The 22761-nt window shown below is 53.9% G+C and overlaps 1 protein-coding gene across 5 annotated transcripts in view; it reads left to right on the top strand.

The window, feature by feature from the left end:
• MGRN1 (mahogunin ring finger 1) overlaps positions 1-20397 on the top strand; it is a 107202-nt gene extending 86805 nt beyond the window's left edge. For 2 of the 5 annotated variants that reach the window (XM_037910212.2, XM_037910211.2), the window contains 8 exons: positions 319-478; positions 8628-8737; positions 11392-11615; positions 12388-12511; positions 13285-13330; positions 15235-15342; positions 16418-16462; positions 17674-17812. In XM_037910212.2, coding sequence (XP_037766140.1) covers positions 319-478; positions 8628-8737; positions 11392-11615; positions 12388-12511; positions 13285-13330; positions 15235-15342; positions 16418-16458 — 813 coding nt within the window. In that variant the 3' untranslated portion in view covers positions 16459-16462; positions 17674-17812. Of the gene's footprint in view, positions 1-318; positions 479-8627; positions 8738-11391; positions 11616-12387; positions 12512-13284; positions 13331-15234; positions 15343-16343; positions 16463-17673 lie in introns of all 5 variants that reach the window. The other 3 variants (XM_037910209.2, XM_037910208.2, XM_043523327.1) reach the window with 2 other exon arrangements.
• The last annotated feature ends 2364 nt before the right edge of the window (positions 20398-22761 follow it).

Below are 22761 nucleotides of genomic sequence, written 5' to 3'. Positions count from 1 at the left end.
TAGTGATCCACTATGACCCTTGGTAAATTGTTGCAGTGGTTAAAAAAAGTGTAGTGTGTTAGACCTTTCTCTGCTAGACTGAAGAGCCCATTATCAAATATTCATTCCCTGTGTAGATACTCGTAGACTGTGATCGTCACCCCTTAACCTTCTCTTTAAGTTAAATAGATTGAGCTCCTTGAGTATGGATTGCAGCCTCTTTACCTTTTGAGCCATATTTCACCTTTGAGCTGCAAGGACCTCATTGGATTGCAGTGTCCCTTTCCTTCCCAGCAAAGCACCTGTATTCATGTGGCACTGCCTCTCCTCTCGTAACAGCCTTCCGATGACGAGAACAGTGACAACAGCAACGAGTGCGTGGTGTGCCTGTCCGACCTGAGAGACACCCTCATCTTGCCCTGCAGGCACCTGTGCTTGTGCAATTCCTGCGCAGACACCCTGCGCTACCAGGCCAACAACTGCCCCATCTGCAGGCTGCGTGAGTACACTCAGGAGAGGGCGCAGGTCTCACTGCCATCCGTTGGGTAGCTGCAGTCTCCCCATTCGGGTACAAAAGCCCTAACCTCTCTGGGCAGGGGTGGCTTTACCTACCAGCAGCATAAGTGACTGGTTGGTGCCCTGGGATTATGGGTGGGGCAGAAACCTGTAGTCTGATTCTCTCCCCTCCTGCTCAGCCAGTGGGACCAGAATGGGAGGCAAAGTCTAGATGGACTATAGCCTGCTTAGCTTCCTCCAACCAGTGTCCCAGCAGTGTGTACCTTCATCTTCCGTTCAGTCCACTCACCCTGTGTGTCAAGCTAGCAGCCCCATCTGGGAGAGGAAAAGGGTGTGTCTTTTATGTAAGCACCACCGTTTTTCCTGAAGCAAAATGGCTCCCGTCACTCCAGAGGGTCGATGCTAACTCATTGGCATTCTATTAAATGAATGGAGCTCTTGCGAGTGAGCAGTCTGTTTGGCTTCTACCACCAGCCTGCTTTTCGTCCAGCACTTGGAGGTGTTAAATCCTTTCCATATCCCCTAATTCAGGGCCTATTCATTCAAAAAATGAATGCCTGACGCAGAGCAGAGTAACTGCAGCCCTGTCTCCAGCTCAGTGCCCTGTTAATATTTCAGCAGTTACGAGGAATAGGACAGAAAATTGGATTAGGTCACAAGCATGTCCCCATGCTGGGAGCTAATCAAACAGGTTGGGAGGTTGCAGGTTGGGCCTCAGCTCTGATGAGCTCTTCCAGGCATGATCGTTTTTCTGAGCCTCGGGAGGGCCTATTGTGGACGCAAGCTCATTTAATTGTAACTCGTTTAATTGCAAGCTCGTTTAAGTGTCTCTGGGGCTGGGTGGCTAACCTTGCACTAAACAGCTCAGTGTTATGATTTGAAAGGGCCTGAAGCAGCTGGCTTTCCCTGCTTGTTTGTTGGCCACCCGAAAGCCATATGATCAGCCGGAATCAAACCATGGTATCAGATGTATTGAACCTGTCCCATACTCGCCTACCTCTTCAATTACCGCCCCATATCCCCAGTACCCTTCACCTCCAAATTCCTCAAACATGTATTTACAGCTGTTGCCTTGAGTTCCTCTCCCCCTGCTCCATCCTGGATCCCCTCCAGTCTGTCCCCCGCTCACTGTTTTGGACTGTAAGATCTTTGGGACAAGGCCTGTCTTGGTGTGCATTTGTGGAGTGCCCAACATACTGGGAAGCTGATCCTGCTTGGGGCCTCTGGGAGCTACTGCAATATAAATATTTAAGTGTCCCCGACTGCTTCAGAAGACTGTGTTCTCTCTGGTGCTCGTAAATGCACCAAATACTACTCCTGGGGGAATTCTGTGCCAAAAAGTTAAAAATTCTGCAACAAAAAAATTAAAATTCTGCAAAAAGCTGAATATTTTATTTGTCAAAATAACACAATATAATCACACCAGTTTCAATTACTTTTGGTCATTTATTTCAAAATACCTGTCAGCAAGTATGTCAGTAACAATACAGACAACAGAAAAGATTCAAGAAATGTTTTTTGACAAATAGATTCCTTACTGGGCATATTAATACAGAACTCTGAGTAATAATTCATTTAAACTGCAATACAGAACCGTATTTCCCACACTGCCAGAAGCAGTGCAAAGGCTGGGGGAGAGTCAGGGGTAATGGAGGAGCTGAGGGGGAGGGAAATAATTGCTGGGAAAAGACCAGAGAAGTGCTGGGGGGGAAGGGGAGAAGCTTTATAGGTCCTTAATTGAAAGGATGGAGATATTTAAATCTTCAACAGAGACTTTTAAATGGTCCTACTAGACATCATTTTTCCTTGTCATTCCTTGGGTTTCACTTCCTTGATACTTGTGATATCACCTTAGTTCTCTAGTCCTCCATAAGAACAACCATACTGGGTCAGACCAAAGATCCATCTAGCCTAGTATCCTGTCTTCCGACAGTGGCCAATGCCAGGTGCCTCAGAGGGAATGAACAGAGCAGGGAATCAAGGGATCCATAGAGTACTCCAAGAAAAAGAACCCTCCCCCCTCAAAAGTAACCTCTTTTTAAATAGAAAACTCTTATGCTTTTGCTCTTTACATAATAAAAATAATGTGATGAAGCCACAAAGGCACAGTTGGGTCCCAAATAACCATGTTAACTAAATACTTGCACACACACACAGCCTGGCTTCATATATACTGCTGGTTTCTGGTGTCTTTTAAGACCTAGAATGTAGTGTGCACCATAGAGCGCTCTCAAAACTCCTCTGTTCTAGACACCACAGAAACCCTTTCAGGCATTCTTTATGCATAAAAAGCAAACAAAGAAAACCCCCATTTGTTTCCAGATCACCATTAAAAAGGATAGCTGGGTCTTCAGAAGATCCTGTGGAAAGAACAGTATCTGATCATGTAACTAAAGACTATATCATAATGCATATGTATTGGAGGGGGAGAGGGGCAAATTAAGGTTGTACAGACAGGAAATGCCAGATGTAAGGCTAACTTATGAGTGCTTCACTGTACAATCTTAACATTCTTTTTAACACAGTCTTTTATATCATTTTCTTTTTTTAAAAAAAGCTTACTGAAAAAACTGATGCCCTCATGTGGAACCATGTTGACCCTCACATGGGTCACCAGCTAGTTTGGGATCTCTGCCACTTGAGCTGAGTAATTGGTAGTAATAGAAGGCTATTATCTTCCTTGTGAACTGACCACTAGAGGGAGATGAAACCTGCTGGCAGAGCGTGTCTATTTGCTGACAGTGGAGGAATGTAGAGACTCAGGAGTAGACAGAAGTGGGGGGAAAGGATAAGAACTGGGTTGGGGGGGAAGACACACACTGGGGGGAGACAGGCTGAAGTGTGTGGGTTTTTTTTTTTTTTTTAATAACTACTAGATAAAACAAGTGATTGTGCACATGTATGTTCCAGTGCAGGGATACGGGTGCTCAGTGTGTTCAAGTCAAAGGCTTTTGCCAGCAGACCACTAGGTGGCGCATGCCCTCCTACTCTCCTTGTGCAGTGAGCCAAGGCCACGAAAGGGGCATGTCCGCCACCACCACCTCTGTTCCTTGGCATGGACAGGCACAAAAGCTGCCTACTCTAACTAGGAAAAGGTATTGTGAGGGACAGATATCCAGTTTGTACCTCCTCCCCCACTAAAGGAAAAAAGCAGAGGGATTTTTGCCTAAAAGTTCACTGTGGCGGTGGGTTTGCCTTGGAACTGAACCCGCACATGAGATGATGGATTCTGAATCTACAAGGAATGCCCCTCCAACTGCCCGCATCTCGGAATGCAAGTCAAGAGAAAAACAGTGTTCTTCCTCTCACTGTCGGCCGCCTCAAAGCACCCAAAGCATTCCGATGCTGAAAAGCACTTGAAATCTTAGGCTTCGTCAAGCAAGCCTTCCAGTAAGTCCTTCAGTACTGGTTCGAGGCATCGTAAACATAAGCACTCACCAGCTCCATCAGACTCCAGTTCCTCCAGGGCCATTGAGTCCCATGCCTTTATCTTTACTGGGCCCCTCTTCACCTGTACAGACAATCCAGACCACCTTGGCAATGCTGGATCCACCAATGATCGAGTCAGTGCCTCTGACTCCTCTAGCCTTCCTGTCTGCAAGAGATCTTGGGTGTCTCCTTTTACCAGCCTTTCCATTACTGCCACACCCAGCTCTAGTATTGAGCACCACAGGGTCTTCGGCATTCTCAGCACTGTCCGCACCACTGGCCCTGTCCGTACTGTTGACACACCTGGCACCATCCACACAGACACATCTGGTGTGGTAGACATTGCCAGTATTTTCAACGTATCCGGGACCATCGATGAAGTCAGCTTTCCCAGAGCGATAATTAAAACCGAAGCCTTTGTCATCACTGACAAAGTCGACTTCAAAACTGCCAACACCCATTACCTCATCAGCATTCAAACCTCCTTATCCCATGCTATATATGGACTACAGGGCCCATCTCTCTCAAGACCCCCATGAGCCCCAATAGGAATGCTCCCTCTGTTCCTTGGGGAGTTACACATTCCCTCTTCAGATTCGGAACTCTGTTACCATCCTGACCTTTCAGATCACCTCATAGACATCATGACAGGGGCACAGATTCTAAGGACTATGACTCGTCTTTTTTCAAGGAAGCCCAAAGATGGTGCCCTCCACTGTGGGAGGCTCCAACTGTGGAGTTCCCCTCTCTTGGCCATACTGGTCGTGGCCCATTCCAAGGGAGCTGAGACCTCCTTCAGAATCTCAGACCAGCCGGGGTCCCCTTCTCCAGTCCAAGAAGCCTTTCACCAGGCTCCTCTGACTGTCCCCTATTGAGGAGGATGAGATACTCAAGTAACCCCTGGATGTCCCTCCACGCACTTCGTCATCTCCAGACAAGGCTGTCACCCACAGAGTCACCTCCAGAGGACTTCAAGGTTGTCCAGGACCTAATGAGAAGAGTGGCCTCTTCTTTAGGAGTGCAGGTGAAGCTGGTTCAAGAAAATCTGCAGTCTCCTTGATGCTGCACAAACATTTGCTACGGGAAACGTGGTTCTTCCCATTGAAGAAGCCCTGCTTGAGACCAGAGAAAATCCTTGGGCAGACCCCAGTTTCTATTCCACCTGCAGCCAAAAGACTGGAAAGATGCTGCCAAGCTCCTCAAATGGATTCTGATTGTTATCAGTTATCACACTCTCTGATGTGTCTCCAACTCACTGGTGGTTATGGCTGCCAGTGAGCATTCCCACCTGTCTCATCTCAAAGCCAAGCTTAAAGACAGGTTGCTCAAGAGACTGGCTATATATGGCAGGAAAACTCACTCTACAGTTACTCTGCCGATGAGGGTGGCTAACCGTCAAGTTCTCCTGTCCAAATATAATTGTATTAATTTTACAGTTTTAGCCAGACTACCAGAGAAGACTAGGGAACAGTTTATGGCTCTGAAGGGCACCTCACAGCAAAAACATCCCTCCACGCAGCTACTGATGCAACTGATACAGCCTTGTGATCTGTGGCCACTGTCCTTGCCATGAGATGTTCCCCTTGGCTCCAGGTGTCTGGAATTCCAAAGGAGCTACAATCTGGGATTTGCCGATTGAGCGGTCTGAATTGTTCTCTCAAAAGACTGACGTTGTCACGTGCACCCTGAAAAACTCCTGGACAACTGAGCTCAATAGGGGTGTACACCCCCAATCAAAGAGGAAACAGTTTAGACCTCTGCCCTCACAGATCACATTTCCAGCAGAGATTTCAGGACTCTCTTAAGAGACAATCTAGGCCTTCTCGATGGCACTAGATGGCCTTGTCTCCATCAGGCTCTTCTCACTAGACATCAACAGCTTCTTAACAGTCACTTGGACAGCATACCAGTCTCTCCATGTATCCCAGCTTTTGGAAGATGCCTGTTGCACTTTTAACAGTGCTTGGAACTCAAATAACATCAGACCAGTGGGTGCTCAGCAATGTGAAGAGGAATGTGTTATCCAGTTCACCTCCCTCCCTGCAGCCCACCTTCCCGGTCCCCTTTCAGGGACCATCTCACAAGACTGTATTACTCTAAGAAGTCTGGTCTCTTCTGCAATGGGGAGTGATAGAAAAGGCTCATTGTCATCACAGAGGGATTCTATTCCTAATTCCCCAAAACTTCCAGGAAGTTGAACTAAGAAAATCAAGTTCCAGATGGTCCCCCTCGCTTCCATTACCCTACCCTGGAGAGTGGAGATTGGTATGCTGCCCTCGATGTGCAGGACACATACTCCTGGTAATACATCCAGGCCACAGGAAGCACCTTCACGTTATAGCTTGAGATACATGCAGTCAGCACCCGGTGCTCCCCTTTGGCCTGGCGCGTGTATCGGCCTGCCTGCGCTGCCTAGGTGTCCAGCATGTCCCTTACCTAGACAACTGGATAGTGTGCAGTGCCTCAAGCATCCAAGTCCGCAGCAGCATCCTGATCAGAGGCTCTTGTCTAGTCCTGAAACTGAATTTAGACCAAATTACAGCCAACGCAGCTCAAACTCCCCGTAACCTCTGGCTTCACACTGCCCTGCTAGCCGCTGAGGGCAACAGGGAAACTGACTAATCCCTGGGTTGTCTTTAAGCACAAGCAAGCAGTATCAGTTGCAAGCCTGGTGTATTCTTAGACTCTCTTTAACCTAAGTCTGAGCAAAGTGACAAAATTAGAGCTTTCCAGAGAGTGAGTTGGGGCCAGAAATGAGATGGAGGCAGGGTGAATTGATGTAAATCACCCCATGGACAGCCAAATCATCAATTTGAATCAACTTTTCCAGCTGTACTTCAGTTATTTCTACAGAAAGGTGCGTTGTCATTGGTTGATATAACCATTTAAACATGTTGATTTACAACTAAATAGAGCCTTTATGCTAGATTTAGGACATCTTTTTGCTACCTAGGACAGTACACTATAACTACATACATTTATTTAAGCAATTATATAGCTTAATATTTTCAAATTCTTATTAATTGTATATTTTTAGTATGTTAGAAAATGGTGAATAATATATTGCTTATTTACTAGCTAATTAACTTTTTTCTTGTAATTTGTGTTAAGCTGCAATAGGATAGTAACTGGAATTTAATTAAACACACACAACAGCACATAAAATTGATTTTTTTATTAAATAAAATAAGGCCTTAATACAGTGCATTACCTAATGTGCCATATTTATAAAGCTTGACCTCAAAAGTTAGCTGTGTTCCCTGGATTCTTTACATCAATAAAGCAGCCTTTATCTCACAGTTTTTGATAGAGGCTCATGGATTCAGTATATTTATTTTTTATTTAAATGTTTAAAAAATTATAGTAAGTTTAGGCCTTAACATATTTTGGGTTAAATTCAGATTTCATTTTAATCAGGTTTCTTTTTAAAAAGAAAACCGTGTAATTTAAATAGCAACCCTTGATTTCTAGTGGTGAAAAAAAATCTATTTTTTTCCCTCAAAAGAACCCATTGATTTGTCTGCACCCTGGGCAGAGGCTGCTCTAGGGTAGTGACATGGAGGCCAACGTGAGCCTGTGAATGAAACAAGGAGGCCTGAGTTTAATCACCTTGTTCCCTTGTATGGGATGGGCCGGGACCCGTTTCAGACTATCTCAGAGTCTTGTTCACTAGGGGATTTCAGCGCATCTGATGTGCCTCCAGCCCTAGCGTGTTAACAAGTCATTGTTTAACTCCCCCCCCCCGTTACCAGAAAATTAATGCCACATTAACACAGTGGCCAACTCCTCACCCCCACCCTGGCCTGGAGCAACAAATCTGAGGTTGAGAAACAGTAGAGGGAGCTGTGTCTCCCGCCCTCAGCACGGTTCTTGCAGAGCAGTCACAGAGAGCTGTTGATGGTCTCCTTGGCGCTCTGTGTGCAAATCTGTCAGAGCCTGGCCTGCTTTTCTTTCTCCTTCCCACTTCTCAAGGAGTAGCGCCAGGCCTGGCCCCATCCCCACACCTCCCAGCACTCGTGCAGCATCCCATGCACCAGGGAATCTTCCTGAGCCATGGCTGGGGTTCCTGCCTGTCTGAGGGCCTTTGCAGTGCTGCCCCATGGTGCCCAAGCCTGGCGACTGCATCTTTGCCCTGGGCCTGCATCGGGGATTGCCACAGTGTACCAACTCCTGGCCTCCCACCATGCGTCAGCCCCTTTCCTCCCTGCGGGTCGCTGGCTGGGGGCAGGCTGACACAGCTGGCGCTGGCCGCAGATGTAGGGCCTTGCTCAGGTGCAGCAGCGCCCCCCAGGTTAGTTATGAGAGTGGGCACTTCCAGAAGGGCATGGGGCTGTATTTCCATATAAATAGAGCTGCCGTTTCATTCGCTACAGATGCTGCTTGGGGCCAGGGGCTCTGTCTGCTGCCAGACTGCTCCTCTCTCCAGTTTCTTGCACTAGCGGATGAGCTAAGGGGGCTGGACACCAGCACTTGGCTTCCGTGTGTTCAGCTACGAGACCTTAGCCTGAAATTGGTGCCAGTCAGCTGGAGGCAGCTCCCCCCAGGAGCTCCTGGTCTCTGGGGTGCAGGGTCTCACCATGGTGAATTCTGCCTGCTAACGGGGCGTCTGAGCCATGTCCCTAGTGGAGTTGCTGTGGCACAAGCTGGCGCTGTCTGACATGCTGCTTTGGCCATCTAGTCACCTGTACAATGTTGCCTCCTAGCCTTCCGCGCCCTGCTGCAGATCCGAGCCGTGAGGAAGAAGCCTGGGGCTCTGTCGCCCGTCTCGTTCAGCCCCGTCCTGGCCCAGACCATGGACCATGATGAGCACTCTGTAAGTAACTCTCAACCCTGTATGGCTTCTGGCCCTGTGTTCCCCCAAAGCGAGTGCTGTCTCCCTACCCAACAGGAAATGTGCAAGGGAAACAGTGAGTGGACTTGGTCACATTAATCATCAGAGCATAAGCTTTCGATGAAGTGAGCTGTAGCTCACGAAAGCTTATGCTCAAATAAATTTGTTAGTCTCTAAGGTGCCACAAGTACTCCTTTTCTTTTTACGGATACAGACTAACATGGCTGCTACTCTGAAACCTGTCATTAATCACCAGGAGTCTCACTAGCATGTGAGACCTTCCACGTGCGAGGGCTTTCTAACGCGCTGGGCTTCGCTTCCTCCCAGTGCTCAAAGTGCCCTAACCCCAGACACTGCTCCCATTCGTTCTAATAGCGCTCGCCCAACCACTGTGCTGGAGGGAAGCAGCATTATCCTTGTTTTACAGATGGATACATTTTGGGAGACTTGCCTGTAGTCCAGAGGGAGTCAGTAGCAGAACACAGGGATTCCTGGCCCCGGTCCTGTACTGGAACCCTGAGATCAAAACCCTTTCTTACTTGTTTTCCTGCTCCAGACTCTAGGACTGGGCAAAAGAGCCTCTATCGAGTTCCTGTTCCACCCATGGGATTGCTTGAGGGAGCTTGTCTGGATTTGTCTAGCCCCGATCTCTTTGAAGGGCGTGCTTGGGCTCTCTTTGTAAAACTCTTGTTCAGAGAGGTTGGGGTTGACAATAGCAGAGTCAAACCAAGTCTCAGATGCAAGCAGAACTGATTGCAAAAGAGTCCCTGCACACCTTGTGTAAAGCAAACACCTTTGGTTGTGAAGTTGCTTAAAAAAACCTCTCTAAAACTCTTCTAGTTGAGTGTATGCACCCTGGGACTTGTTCATGATTGCGGTACAGCGCAACAAATCAGGGGCCACGCCTTGGCAAGCAGGAGGGGGAAGCACAGCTGAAGTATAAATGCAAGTGACCGATCTAAGAGAGGGAGGAGCGATCCATTGTTATCCCCTAGACCCATCCAGTGAGGCTTGCAGCTACCCTCATCTTCAACACCAGGGAGGCTCCTGCTTCCTCTTGCTCCAATCAGCCTGGGGGCTTGGCTCATGGTGGAGCGTGGCGCACTGGGACCTGTGTTCTCTGCAGGTCGCATCTCTTCATTAAAGATGAGGGCTGTTGTCTGATGCTGTTATACAAGCTTGACACAGCCTGCAGCCTCCTCGGAAGCTGCAGCCCTCCGAGGATTGCGCAGGGCACCCTGCAGTGGTCATAGAATCATAGAATATCAGGGTTGGAAGGGACCTCAGAAGGTCATCTAGTCCAACCCCCTGCTCAAAGCAGGACCAATCCCCAATTTTTGCCCCAGATCCCTAAATGGCCCCCTCAAGGATTGAACTCACAACACTGGGTTTAGCAGGCCAATGCTTAAACCACTGAGCTATCCCTCCCTTCCTACTGAGCTATCCCTCCCTTCCCTGTGGTGCTGCAGGCAGAGCAATAGGCTGCAGGGACAGCTGGGTGGTAAGTGCCCGATGAGAGGGAGCTGTTGCTTAAAGATGTAAGTTTCAGTGACTGATTTGCAGGGCCCTGCGTGGCCCCTGGCTGTGGACTTCACTGCAGGATCCACCCCCCCCAACCCCCACCCCCCGGCCTCAGAACCGAGCTACAGCACCTGAGCTTTCGCTTAAAAAAGAAAACACAAAATAAAAGGGTTGGTTCTTGCCCCTCATGACTGCGAAGAAAACGTCCCCAATATAAACCAATCTGTTACTGTCTCCTCACGTCTGCTGCCTCCTAAAACAGGAGCTCTGAGCTGGTGTCTGTACACAATGCCCCCTCCAGCTTGGTGGGGCAATAATCCTGGAACCTAGGGGCAGTTTTAGTGTCAATGCAATTAAGTATTTCATTGCTCGCTTAGCTCACTATCCCCCACTGCCTCTCCAATTGCCTAAACCCACAGTGTGCTGTACCTCGCTGCCATGTCCTCCGGCACGCATGCACCAACCTCTACAAGGCACTTGTGCTTTGTCAGAGCAGATGTTGTTGGCACTGAAAGGCATCACAGTGAATGGGTTGTAACATCTCAGTCAGTGGCAGAGATGCTGAGCTGGGCATATTCTTTATACTCCTCCTCAGCGCAATAAAAACTTCCCTTTGGGAATTTACCAGCCTGCCCCCAAAACACAAGCACCACGGTGCAGAATTGAGGTGCAGTTTGCCGCTGATGATGGTGATTAATAATTGGGTTCAAATGACATTGGTTTAACTACTTTTAACAGGACACCGTCGACATGTACGGCATGTCCCCTCAGCCCCCAGTTTCCCAGTCATGTGAAAGACCCAGACAGACAACAAAGGAAACTCACTATGTGGAGGAAGCAGCAGGAAGGGCTGTTGGATGCGCAAAAGAAATAAACTGACAAATAGCAAGCACATAAGATACATAAGATATTGCTCTCTCTAATCTTTCCTTATAGAATTTTGACTGTTTGAAACAGATGTGTGCACAAAATTTTAAGCTGGTGGTGCCCCTTTAAATTAACCATTAAAGGAGCAAAGGATTTACTGTGCAAAGAATAAAGCAGGGATCCCGGTTTCGCACTGGGTCCAGCTTGGTGGGGTTGCCTAATGTTACCCCTGTTTTCCTCACCTGCAGAGCTCCGACAACATCCCTCCAGGATATGAGCCCATTTCGCTGCTGGAAGCATTGAATGGCCTCCGCTCCATCTCCCCATCCATCCCTTCCGCTCCTCTGTACGAGGAAATCAGCTACACTGGGGTGGTGGATGGACTGCCCCCAGCCGGCCGCCCACTAGCCGGGATTGACAGAGCCATGGAGAGCGGCCCTCAAAAGAGCAAGCGGAGCAAATCTCCAGACAGGTCAGCCCCAACTTCGGAAACATCCCTCCCCCAGGGCCTCTTCCCTGCACGTGTCTTCTAAAATACCCCTAGAGAGCTCAAAGCTACTGACCATTCCCATCTGTCTCAGTAGGCTGCATCACAGGAGGTCCCCAGCTTTCTCATATCAGCTGTCCATAAACACACTGAGCTGGGGAGTAGCCTTCCTGGCTCCTGGTCACAGAGCGATCTGCTGTCCTAGTGCTGTGTGAGGCTGGGAAGTGGCAGCCCCGGATTTTCAGCCTGGTTTTGCAGCCCTGCTTTCGCACCCCCCATGTCCCGCACCCCCAGTTCTATGCCCACACTTCCTTTGAGCTTTTTCTGGTATCATGCCCCTAAAGCCCAGGCTGCAGGTGAACCTCCCCTTGACACATGGAGGCCCAGTCTGGAAGCAGAGCCCTGACAAGCATTGCAAGAAGGGGCTGAAACTCCTGGGAATGCCAAGTTCAGATCCCAGCAGGCCTGAGGTGGCCCTTTGCCCTGCTGAGCAGGTTCTATGCAGGTGACTGTTGGCTTGTGTCTCAAATGACACGCACCAGGGGTCTGAGCACTCGAAGCGGCTGCTTATGCCCTTGTGGCCCTTTCTATGAGAGGGAGGTTCCTGATCACACGTTCCCCTGCCTGCACTCTTGTGCACCTCCTGGCTTCTGTCGTTTCCGCTGTGCTGTGCCTGCCGGGGGCTGGGAGGTGCCATGGGAATGTAAGTTGCTGTGTTTTGTGGCTCTCTGCAACGTCACTCTTCTCCTACCCCCAGTGTGTTACGATCTCCTTCGTCGCCGATCCACGAAGAGGATGAGGAGAAGCTCTCTGAGGACTCGGACTCCCAGCCAGCGTTGAGCGGGGCCGAGCTGGTACTGAGGAAGAACAGCTCTCCTGGAGTAAGTCCCCATCCCAAGCACTCAACCCTGGTCGCTCCCTGCCCCATGAGCCCTGCACCAGTGAAGGGCCACTCTCTGGGCTGTGGCCTGGCAGCTGGCTACGGGTGCCAGTCTGGGGGGAGGTGCATTTCGGGCAGGATCTTCCTGAGTAACAGGGCTCAGGGTAAACCCTTTAGTGCGTGATGGGAAGGAGCCCGGAGTCTGCTGCCGGGGAGCCCCAAACACTTCCCCATCTCCCTTAACTCCACAGCTCTCTACCCCCCACCCCCAATGCCTTGGGTTTCCCATGCTGCCAACCCTTCCCCCTGGGCACAATGGGAACTATTGCAATTACAGCCCGGGAGGGCATTTCTAACCCCTTGGGGCTGGCGCCTGAAGGGCTTTGTTAACATGGGATGCTCCTGCCGGTGCAGAAGGTTCCTGAGTGGCAGATCTAGGTTAATTCTGGCTCCAGTCACTGCAGCTGGCTTTGCAGCTTCCTAGCTCTGAACCCCCCAACCTGGGCCTGCCCAGTGCACCCACAATCAGCATCTGACACCTGGGAACCTCCAGGAGGGGGTTTCAGCAGGGGGTGGTGTGACTGGACAGGTGGCCACCCTCGTTCCCCAGGCCAGTACGGTACTAGTGTGGTGATAATGCTGGGCACCCTGTATCGGGGCATCAGGCTGCCCCCCGTCCTGGGCACAGCCCTCCTGAGCACGTCGGTACAGTATACTGAGTCTGAGGGGAGGGGTTCCAGCCTGCAGAGGTCATTCTGTTCTCTCCTTTTCCAGAGCATAGTGACTGAAGAAATGGAGGGGATCTCGTCCCTGCAACAAGGTACGTCCTGCCTTAGGATAAGTTTGTCTAGAGGGTGGAGTTTGGGGCTGGAATTGACCCCCTGCTAGCCTCTTGGCCTTGCTCTCTCTGCTTATGGCAGGGCTCCTTCTAATCCCTCTGGAAGGTGCTCCTTGGGGATGGACATGGTCTCAGCCTAGGATCACATGCCCGGGTCACTGATCTCTGTTGAATGTGGGAATCCCTCTGCCAGGGACCGGCTTTGGGGTTTCCAGTTCCCCTTGGAAACTTGAATCTGACAATGGCTAATCAGCTGCAATTCCCCAGTCTGAGGGCCTGTCGGGGCAACAAGCTGGGGGGTAAATCTGCAGCACGCTAGCCTGCTGCATATCAACTGGCCACATGGATCCTTCGACCATGCACTCAGGGTATGTGCACGTTTAATCTGGGAGATGTGATTTCCAGCCTGTGCAGACATACCTGCACTAGCTCTGCTTGAGCTAGCACGCTAAAAATAGTGGAGCTGGGGTATCATGGGCCGCGGCTTGGGATAGCTGCTGGAATGCGTACTTGCCTGGATCCCGGGTACATTCACAAGTGGCTGATCTGAGCAGCCACCTATGCAGCCCCAGCTACACTACTGTTTTTAACATGCTAACCTGAGCTGGGAATCTCACCTCCCAACTCAGAGACAAGACGTAAACATTCCCCTGTGTGCATTGAGCGCTTGGGAGCTCTGCGTGTGGTAGCAGGGTCCACATGGCCAGTTAGCGCAGGGGCAGGCTGCTGTGCTGCAGATTGACACCCCAGTTTGCCATGCACTCACGCTCTAGACAAGCCCGAGCTTTGCCATGGGATTTCCTTGGAGACTGAGCGCCCCCTAGTGCTTGTGCACAGACACAGCGCCTGACCTATCACTGCTGGGCCCCAGGTGTGATTCTCCATTGAAACGTGGACTTTGTGCAACAGGGATCTTTGTGTGAAGAACTATCAAGATCTGCAGAGCTCTGTGCGCTGTGACTCCTTCCAGCGCGTCTCATGTCTCAGATCTTCCAAAGGGAGCATTTAAAAACTGCATTTGGACAGTGGCCGAAGCTGAAGGGGAAACCGCGCCAGCTGGGAACTAGGGAAGCGACAGTGACTGAAATTTCTCATGCGTTCCTTCCCAGCCGGCTCTCCCTGGAGCTGAGCTCTGCCCAGGGTGGGCTGACGGGGCAGATCAGTAGTGCAGTGCCAGGCTGACTGTGTGCACTCCCCTCCCCTTTGCTGCTGTCACCATGTTCCCCAGCCTGCACCCAAGGGCCAGGTGGGAGGCAGAGGCTCTCGGTTCGCCGTTGTGCCAGACAGCACCCACCATTCCCAAACACTTGATGGGAAATTTCACTGCAACTTAAAAGCCTAGATCTCATTCCCTAGACAAACCCTCAGTAACACCAGGCTGCCTGTTGATCTGCTGTGGGAGGTGGCTTCCACATGGGGAGGGAGGAAAGCGCCAGGGGTGGTTCTCCGTCCTGCCCAGTGCCAGGTGGCCATCTCCCTGCTCCAATGCTGCTCCGTGGGTAAGATCCAGGCTGTTTCCTGCATGCCTGGGGCTGGCTCAGTGCTCTGCTAGGATTCGCACTCTGGTGCTGTGATCAGTGCCCAGGGCAGGGCTGTCAGGAGAAATGGCAGGAGGCACTGCGCGACTTCGCTGGGCTCCCTAGGCCTGAAGTGTCTTCAAGTGTCTCGGCTGTAGACAAGAGAGGTGCCTTTTTCAGTCGCTGGCCCTGTCACCTGGCAGCGTTTGCAGGGCGCAGCAAGGGGCAGTGGGGAAGGAACCTGTTCTCCCCATGCGCATGCCAGTGGGGGGCCCTTGTTAGCACTGGTCTCTCCTCGGGAGGGAAGGCAGCACAGGCTCCTCCGTCTCTGTCCCGGGACTAAGCTGTCCAGCTCTCTGCTGACTCCAGGTAGCCGCCTGCCCTCCATGGAAGACATCCTGCCGGAGAGCAGCTGCAGCGAGCACAGGAGCCTTACGCGGTCGGAGAGCGACCCCCCAGTTGATGTGTACCTGCCAGGTAACAGCCCAGCCCTTGTGCTGGCACGGTGCTGATTGGCGGTGGGTGGCGCCGCCGCGGCTTGGCAAGGGGTCTGTGCTGTGCCTATTGGCTGCAGGCTGAGCCACCCTCCTTGCAGCTTGCTTGCCTGGGTCGGCGCATCAGGCAGCTCGTCTCCAGTGGAGAGCGAAACTCTCCCCTAAAGCACCCACTTGCCATGATCATATGGAGCTAACTGCTGCCCCCAGGGGCATGGGTGAGTGGGGCTCCCAGAGAGGTAACTTGCCCTATATCTCCCTTTGCCGTCCCCCTCCTCCCTCACCCTTTTGTCTTGCTGCTTCCAGTCCCACCCCCTTTCCTCCTTTCTGCTCTTTGGGCTGCAGCCACTAGACGGCAACACAATTGCAAGTGTGATAGTGGCCTCCCCGTGCAAGTTGGTGAGATTCTCTTTTCCCCCCTCCACTGAAGATTCATGAATACATGAATAGAGGCATAACATGGGGGGGGCTGAAAACCTCTGGTCTCCCTCCTCTAGTGACAGCCGCATCTGATCACTGGCCCTGGCACTCCAGCTGTGAGCTCCCACCAAGGGGAAAAGCCCACCTGGCAGCAGATCCCGGGCACACCCAGAGAAGAGCGCAGGCTCCTGGCTTTATTGCTCCCTGTCTCCATACTGCTGACCCAGGGAGGGAGAGGCAGGGCCTGCCATGCTGGGGCCGCTGAGCAGTGAGCATTGCTGGCTGTGCAGGGGAGGACCCAGGCTGCAGCCCCGCTGCTGTTAGAGCAGGGGAATCCTCCTCCAGGATGCCTGTGCAGGAAGGGCTGTGGCAGCAGGGGGATTGTGCCTGCTGTCACCACACGCGGCACACTGGGCTCATCCTGGAACCAGCCTGCCCTGTGCGAGGGAGGGGCCCACTCACTGTGCCGCGGGCGGGGGATTGCGCTTCGGGGGGCTTCGTGGCTGAGCTGCTCCCAGTGCAGCTCCGTCAGCTGTAGTCCTTGCAGCCTGTTCTCCCCCGCAGAGTCGCGGTCTGTTCTGAGCATCTCTCTAATGTCTCCTTCCTTCTGTCTGCCTCCCTGCTCCTGCCCTGGGCAGCACTGGGTCCCGATTCCTGCTCTATTGGGATAGAGGAGTAAGCTGGTACGTCGTCTCATTCTCTTACGTGCAGGGAATTGCATGGGGCAGCAGGACCCCTTTCAGGGTGGGGCTGTGGTGGGGGCAGACTAGCTGAATGTGTCAGTACCAGGCTGGCCCCTTCTCCCCTCCCTGCCCTTCCAGCTCGGCCCAGGATGGTGCATTGCTGCAATGGTTTCCTCTCACCACAGGGTGGCAGTAACAGGCCCCAGTGCAGGGCATGGGATTTCAGCCAACTGGCCTGAAATCCTAGAGTTCAGCTGCTCCCAGGGCTTCTCTCTCCAGACTGCGCAGCTTGTGCCTCCTTTGTGAATTGTCTGCAAACTGACCTGTCAGCTCTGATCCCAGCCCCTGGCAACATTCCTGAGTCCCCTCTGCCCAGCGCTAGCCAGGCCCAGCACCCCGCCAGGCTCCACTGGGCAGGCCACCAGTGTCCCTCTCCCCAAGAGAGCGAGGTGAGTTCAGCTCACTGCTCCTCACGACTAGGGGCGCATGGTGCCTCCAGCCACCGCTGCTGTTACAAGAACAGAGGAGCCCGGTCCCTGCCATGCTGAGCACCCTTCCGTAGCCCCTCGCTGAATGCTCCTGCAGGAGGCCCATAAGCATGTGGGTAACTCAGCCCTGTTAGCACGAGTGGCCAGGGTGCGGAACTGGCCCAGAAACCCCCTCTCACACACACACAAGGAGATCTGATCTGATCTGCTTCCGCTCACCATGTGCAGGGTTCCCCAAAGACTTGGGGGGCCAAGAGCCTGAAACCTGCGGGGGTTCCCATCTGGGCCCCGGTGCCCGCTGGGTCCACGTCCTGCTGAACTGTGGCAGAGGGCACGGGGCTCGTGCACTCATCAGCAAAGCCAAGAAACTGGAGAGGAAATCCTTATTGGGTCCCCACCCAGCCCCGCTGTCCTGGGAGCCAGCACAGGGCAGTTCCCTTCCCGAGCAAAGGAGAGCGGGACATACCTGGCATATGCTGGACTGTGGGGAGCGTCCCGTTTGCAGCCTGAGTCCCTCTAGCCCCCCCCCCGCCCCGAAAGGTCCCGTGCCCACAGGGCTCTTCTGGTGCGCACATGCTGGCTGATTTCCCCCAAGCTGTGGCTCAGCCCATCCTGTGCCCGCCTGCTCCACCCCTAGGCTGATCAGAGGGAGGGACCGCAAGACGAGCGAGCTGTCTTCCTGGGCTGTGACATCTGTCTCTCTCTCTCTCCCCCCTCCTTCAGGGTCGTCCGACTCCAAGACCCTTCCAAGCCATGGCGCCAACAGTCCCACTCAGCCCCTCCTCTTCGACCAGCCCCAGCTCTGCCCAGAGGACGCGCGCAGCCTTTCCTTCCGCCCAGGCCTGCGGCGGTCTCAACTGCGTCCCAAGCCACATGCACAAGCTCTCCTCTCCCCGAGGGAGCTGGGAGCCTCCCATGCCCAGCAGGGCCCCCAAATGACACTCTGAACATGGCTCGGGTGTGTTAAATGAGTCTGTAAATGGGGCAAGAGGAAGGCAGGCGCTGCCCCCTGCAGCGGGTTCGAGCCAGGCTCCCACTTTCCTCTTGGGACTGGCTGCTCCCCTCACCAACGGGCACAACTTTTGCACAGGTTGGTTTTTTAAAGATGTTTAAAGTACTTCCCGTTCTAACCCCTCCGCCCCCTTTCCCTCCCCCCACAGAGGAGCTGGCGGGAGGGAGTTGGTGGGGGGGCGGGGTGCAAATGAAGGACACTCCCATGTATATTTTGTAAACACGGTGACTGTTCGCAGCTGTAGGGTTGCGCTGCCCCTCCCCTGTAAATACGTCTTGGGCCAGTCGCCCCTTGCAGGCCGGCCAGGGTCTGCTCTGCTTTCTCCTGGGGGCACCCAGCCCAGGGGGGTCTCTAGCCAGGCTTATGTGGCACTCCGTCTCCTCCTGGTGCCACTGTCCCCAGGCGATGGTCCCCTGGGTGTGGCATCGCCGCCTGTCCAGCTGGTGGCCCCATGATTGCTTTGCAGCTGGCGCTCGCTCCCCTGCAGCCTCGTGTGGGAGGAGCAGTGTGGATGGGCTTATGCCTTCCCCTGCAGAGGGACGAGGGCCCCAGCTGCACTCACAGGAGGGACAGCCCCTCTGTGGGGAGCCTGCTCCTGCTCAGTCCTTCCCAGGGAAGATCCAGCCGAATCTCCAGCATGGGGCACACGGGATGCCACTCCCCTTCCTGATCCTGCACGGGGGCTCTTGGGTTCAGCCACCAGCTGCTACCCTGCTCCCTCCAGCCCGTCCTTCTTGGGGAGTTGGTCACTGCTGCACCGGGCTGGACCTAGCACCTGTCCCGCCCTGCTGTGTGGCTTCTTCCTGCCAGGCCCTGGTTCCTGGGCCCTCAGCATGCCATGCATGGCTGCAGGCAGGCTCTTACCTAGCTCACAGCACTGGCGAACGCCTGCCAGCGGCTCCAGGGCAGCCTGCTCTGTCAGCGCCCTCGGGCTCCAGGGGCTGCTTTCTGAGCTCCTTAGACACAAGCACAAGCCTCCTGCCAGAAGGGGGGGCTTTGCCCCGCCAGGCAGCCACCAGCGGCACCCACTTGGCTACCTGCAGGCCAGGGCCAGCGGGGCCCTGCTGAGTGACACTTCAGGGGAGCCCTTAGGGAGAATAGCCTGTTCTTCGTCCTTTACTATTCTGCCCACTTTCCCTGCTGCGGTGAAGCCCTGCCACCTGCTTCTCCTAGCTCTGGGGAAACCCTTCCCCAGCCCAAGTCCTAGCCCCTGGAATCTCCCCATAGCCCCAGCACCACCGTGGTGTGTCTGAGCCCTGGCAGGGGCAGGGAGCCCGGCCTGCAGAGAGTGGGGAGCAGCGCCCTGGCAGTGCTAGACCCTGTTACAGCTGCAGGGCCCAAAGGTGTGGGAGGATCAGCCTGGCAGTTTGTTTCCCGCTGGCTGGGGCAGGGCCGATGAGTCGAGCACTCAGCTGTGGGTGGGGTTGGGTCCAGCATCTCTCCAAAGCCAGCAGCTCCATGCTCAGCACGCAGCACCACCAGCAGTGAAGCCCAGGCGGAGGGGTCCTGCCTCCTGGTACGGGATTCCTGCCACGCTGGGGCATGGGAAAGGCCTCCATGGCAGAGAACCACCCCCTAACCCATGGCCCCTTTGAGTTGCAGCCAGCTGCCCCCACCCTGGTAAGGTCTTCATGAGGCAGAAGATCAGCCCTGGGCCCTCATTGCGCTCTCCTGAGCTCGGGTGTCTGTTGCTGAGGAGATGGGGTGTGCACTGGGGTAGCAGAGGGGGCAGTCTTCCCAATGCTCCTGCTACAGCTCCTCCCCCCAAGAGCAGGCATGGCCATGGCACAGGAAGATGCCGTGAAAAGCACCTCCCGGCCCTTGCCACTGACTTTGGTGACTCCCTTTGGTAGCAGGGCAGCTCCTATCACCGCTGTCTCCAGGGGTGTGAATCTCTCTGCCCCTCGTCCTGACCTGCAGCTGCATGCTCCCTGGGCAGGGTTCCAAGTGAGGCTAGCGGGCCGTGGGGGTGCTGACAGCCTATGGGGCTGAGGGAGACCTGCACTCTGCACACAGCTGCACACCGGGACCTGGAGCAGGAGGCATTTGGGCACCTGCTTTTCCCCAGCACCCATGGCCTCGTTGGTGCCCCTGTGCCCGCCTTGATCGATGTTGCTCAGTGCGGTGTCCTTGCCATGTGCCTTGTTCCTGCTTTCTGTGCTGTGGGGAGCCCCTCACCCCATCCCTGGGGCTGGCCTGGACCCTGCGGGAGTCTTCTGTCCCTATTGGGAGCTCTGCCCACAAGGACGCATTCCCAGGGGCAGGTTTGTGTGCATGGCTGCTGGGCTGTGCCGTCTGCTTCCGTTTGCCACCATGCCTTTCATTCTCTGCTCCTCCCCAGCAAGATGGGCCAGCCGCCTGTCTCCCCCGGCAGGGATTTCTGGGGGCTCCTCCCTTTGTTCCTCTGTTTAGAGTAATAAATCCATGGAGCAATAGCCTCTGTTTGGCCGTTATTGTAGTCTGTGTGTGCATCCCCCGCCCCATGCAGGGGGAGCGGAGCAGAGCATTCTGGGGCAGGCGGCTGAGCCCAGACTCGGGCCTGGGTTTGCCCTGTCACCGGACACCGACTCCCCTGCAGAGGCCAGGCCCCACGGCACTCAGACCCCATGATGTGCACAGCGGGCCCGGAGAGGTCTGGTGGAGGCTGTGGCTGCAGAGGTGTTAAGGGGTCTCCGTCCTGCCAGCCCCACCATCTGAGCACAGAACCTGTCTCCCCAAGCAGCGATCGGCAAAGCCCCAGGCCTGGGGTCTGGCTGGGTGCAGGCAGGCTCCAGGTTCCCAGGGGGCTGCTGGGGCCCTGCTGCTCATGACTGCTTCTTCAGACCATGGCCCTCCCCACCCTCAGGCCAGCTCATCCATTGGCTGTGGGGAGACGTCCCTGCTGCACAAGCAGGATGGGCTCATTCCATCTGGCACCTGGACTCACTGCTACCGGGCTGGTGGCACCCACCCGCTCACCCTGCCACCATGACTGTGCACCGGGAGTAGGCGCCCTGGTCTTCCCCTCAGCTCTGACACAGTGCCTGCTCACTCCCTGGCATCAAGCTTCTCCTGGCACTCCCTGCTGCTGCCTTGTGTCCCCTAAGCTTGTGACTAGCCTTTAACAGTGGTGATAACTGAGACTCCAGGAGTCAAAGGGTTAACTACATGTCACAGTGCAGAAACCACCGATGACAGCCAGTGGTTGGTGGGGGGGGGGCCCTTCCCTCCCACCCCATGTTGGAGCTAGGAGCTCAGCCTGGCCTCCCTGCCCCCAACCGTCAGACCCCAATTGCTGTTCACTGGGAGCCAAGGAAGCTTGAGCCGGTGGACAGCTTGGCTATCCCTGTTCATTGCCAGAGCCTGGGGTGCGTTTGGGGGTGGGATGCGGGGTTCCGGAGATAGAAGGTTCAGCCCAAGCTGCTTTTATCATTTTGGGATTCTTATAACTGTTCGGGTTGCAGAGGAAGGAGACAAAACTCGGGCCCTGACCACCTCTCCCCTAAAAGGTACAGCCCTGGCCTGCCCTGAGACACTGAGAAATGGGGTCAGGGGCCAGGCTCAAGATGTTTCCAAAGCTACTGCTCCTTCCTGGTGTCCAGGAGCCCCTGGCGATAGTGGGAAGCTAAGAATGGGCATGTTTGGTGTGTGGCACAGTGCGCAGCTCTGAGATCATAGTTGGGAGCTGAGAATGGGCATGCTCAGTGCCTGGTATAGGCCCACAGGAAGGAGGGCTGAGAATACCCACTGAGGTGACTGGAGCAGTTGACACCTTCTTTCAGGCTGTATTCATCTGCATGGGTGTTCTCACTCAGTTGAGAACACCTCATTGAGATGAATGGGCCACTTCACAGCTCCCAGAACTCTCTGTGCTGTAGATGGATGTGTAGAGCTCCCTGTGCCTCATAGGGCCCAGAGCTGGCACAGGGACTCTGCATCTCCACTCTGCTACGCCTGCCTGCCACAGGTGGGTCCATGGGCTCCTCACAGCCCCACCACTTCCCCTTAAGGCATGGCCAGGAGGAAGTGGAGCTGGCCACTGAGTGGTGCATAGCTCAGTGGTCAGAGCAGCAGAGATGCGGTCAGAGCAGCAGGTGAGAATATTCTGTGTTCGAGAAGATGTAGGGGAGCAGCCAAACCCCATCTTTAGAAACCCCAGTTCATTGACTAGAGCGCTGATGAAAAACTGATTTTGATCCCTTGGTGAAAGAGGGATGGTCTTCAAAGGGGCCTTTGATCTCCCAACTTTCCCCTTTCTGATTCTGTTCGGTCAGTGATTTTGAGCCCCAGAGAACAATCTGTTCCCTCCCCTAAAACTACCCCCAACATCCTCTACAATCCCTTCCCGTGTCTGCTCCACCAGGTCAGGGGGTGAGCTCAAGGATTTCCCCTTCCCTCCACTGTTCTCCAATAGGGAAAGGGAACCCAGAACTCCCTATTTCCCCATGCTCCCTCCAAGCATGGGGACAGGGCACCAGCCTTACCCCTTTTCCCCCAATGATGCTGTTTCTAGGGAGAAAGAGGAGCTCAAAGCAGGGTAGGAGAGTATGGGGAGAAAAACAGGGGTCAGAGTTGTTCAGGCGGGTATTGGGGGTCTTCAACTCTGTCTCCCAACTCCCACGTCCCTGCCCTCCCTGCCCTCCCTCCCCCTTTCATTCCTCCCTTCAAAACATACTGCCCACCACTGGATCCATGACAATCCCTGTCTTCTCAACCTGTGGGACCCTCACTGATGCCCTGCCCCCATGACTTTAGATGGCCAAAAAGTATTATTCTAACACGGAGAAAGAGGACAACTTTGGGTAAAAGCCCGTCCTTTT

This window comes from Chelonia mydas, chromosome 10, assembly GCF_015237465.2.
Source record: "Chelonia mydas isolate rCheMyd1 chromosome 10, rCheMyd1.pri.v2, whole genome shotgun sequence".
Taxonomy (NCBI): domain Eukaryota; kingdom Metazoa; phylum Chordata; order Testudines; family Cheloniidae; genus Chelonia; species Chelonia mydas.
This window is presented reverse-complemented; position numbering and strand designations above follow the sequence as displayed.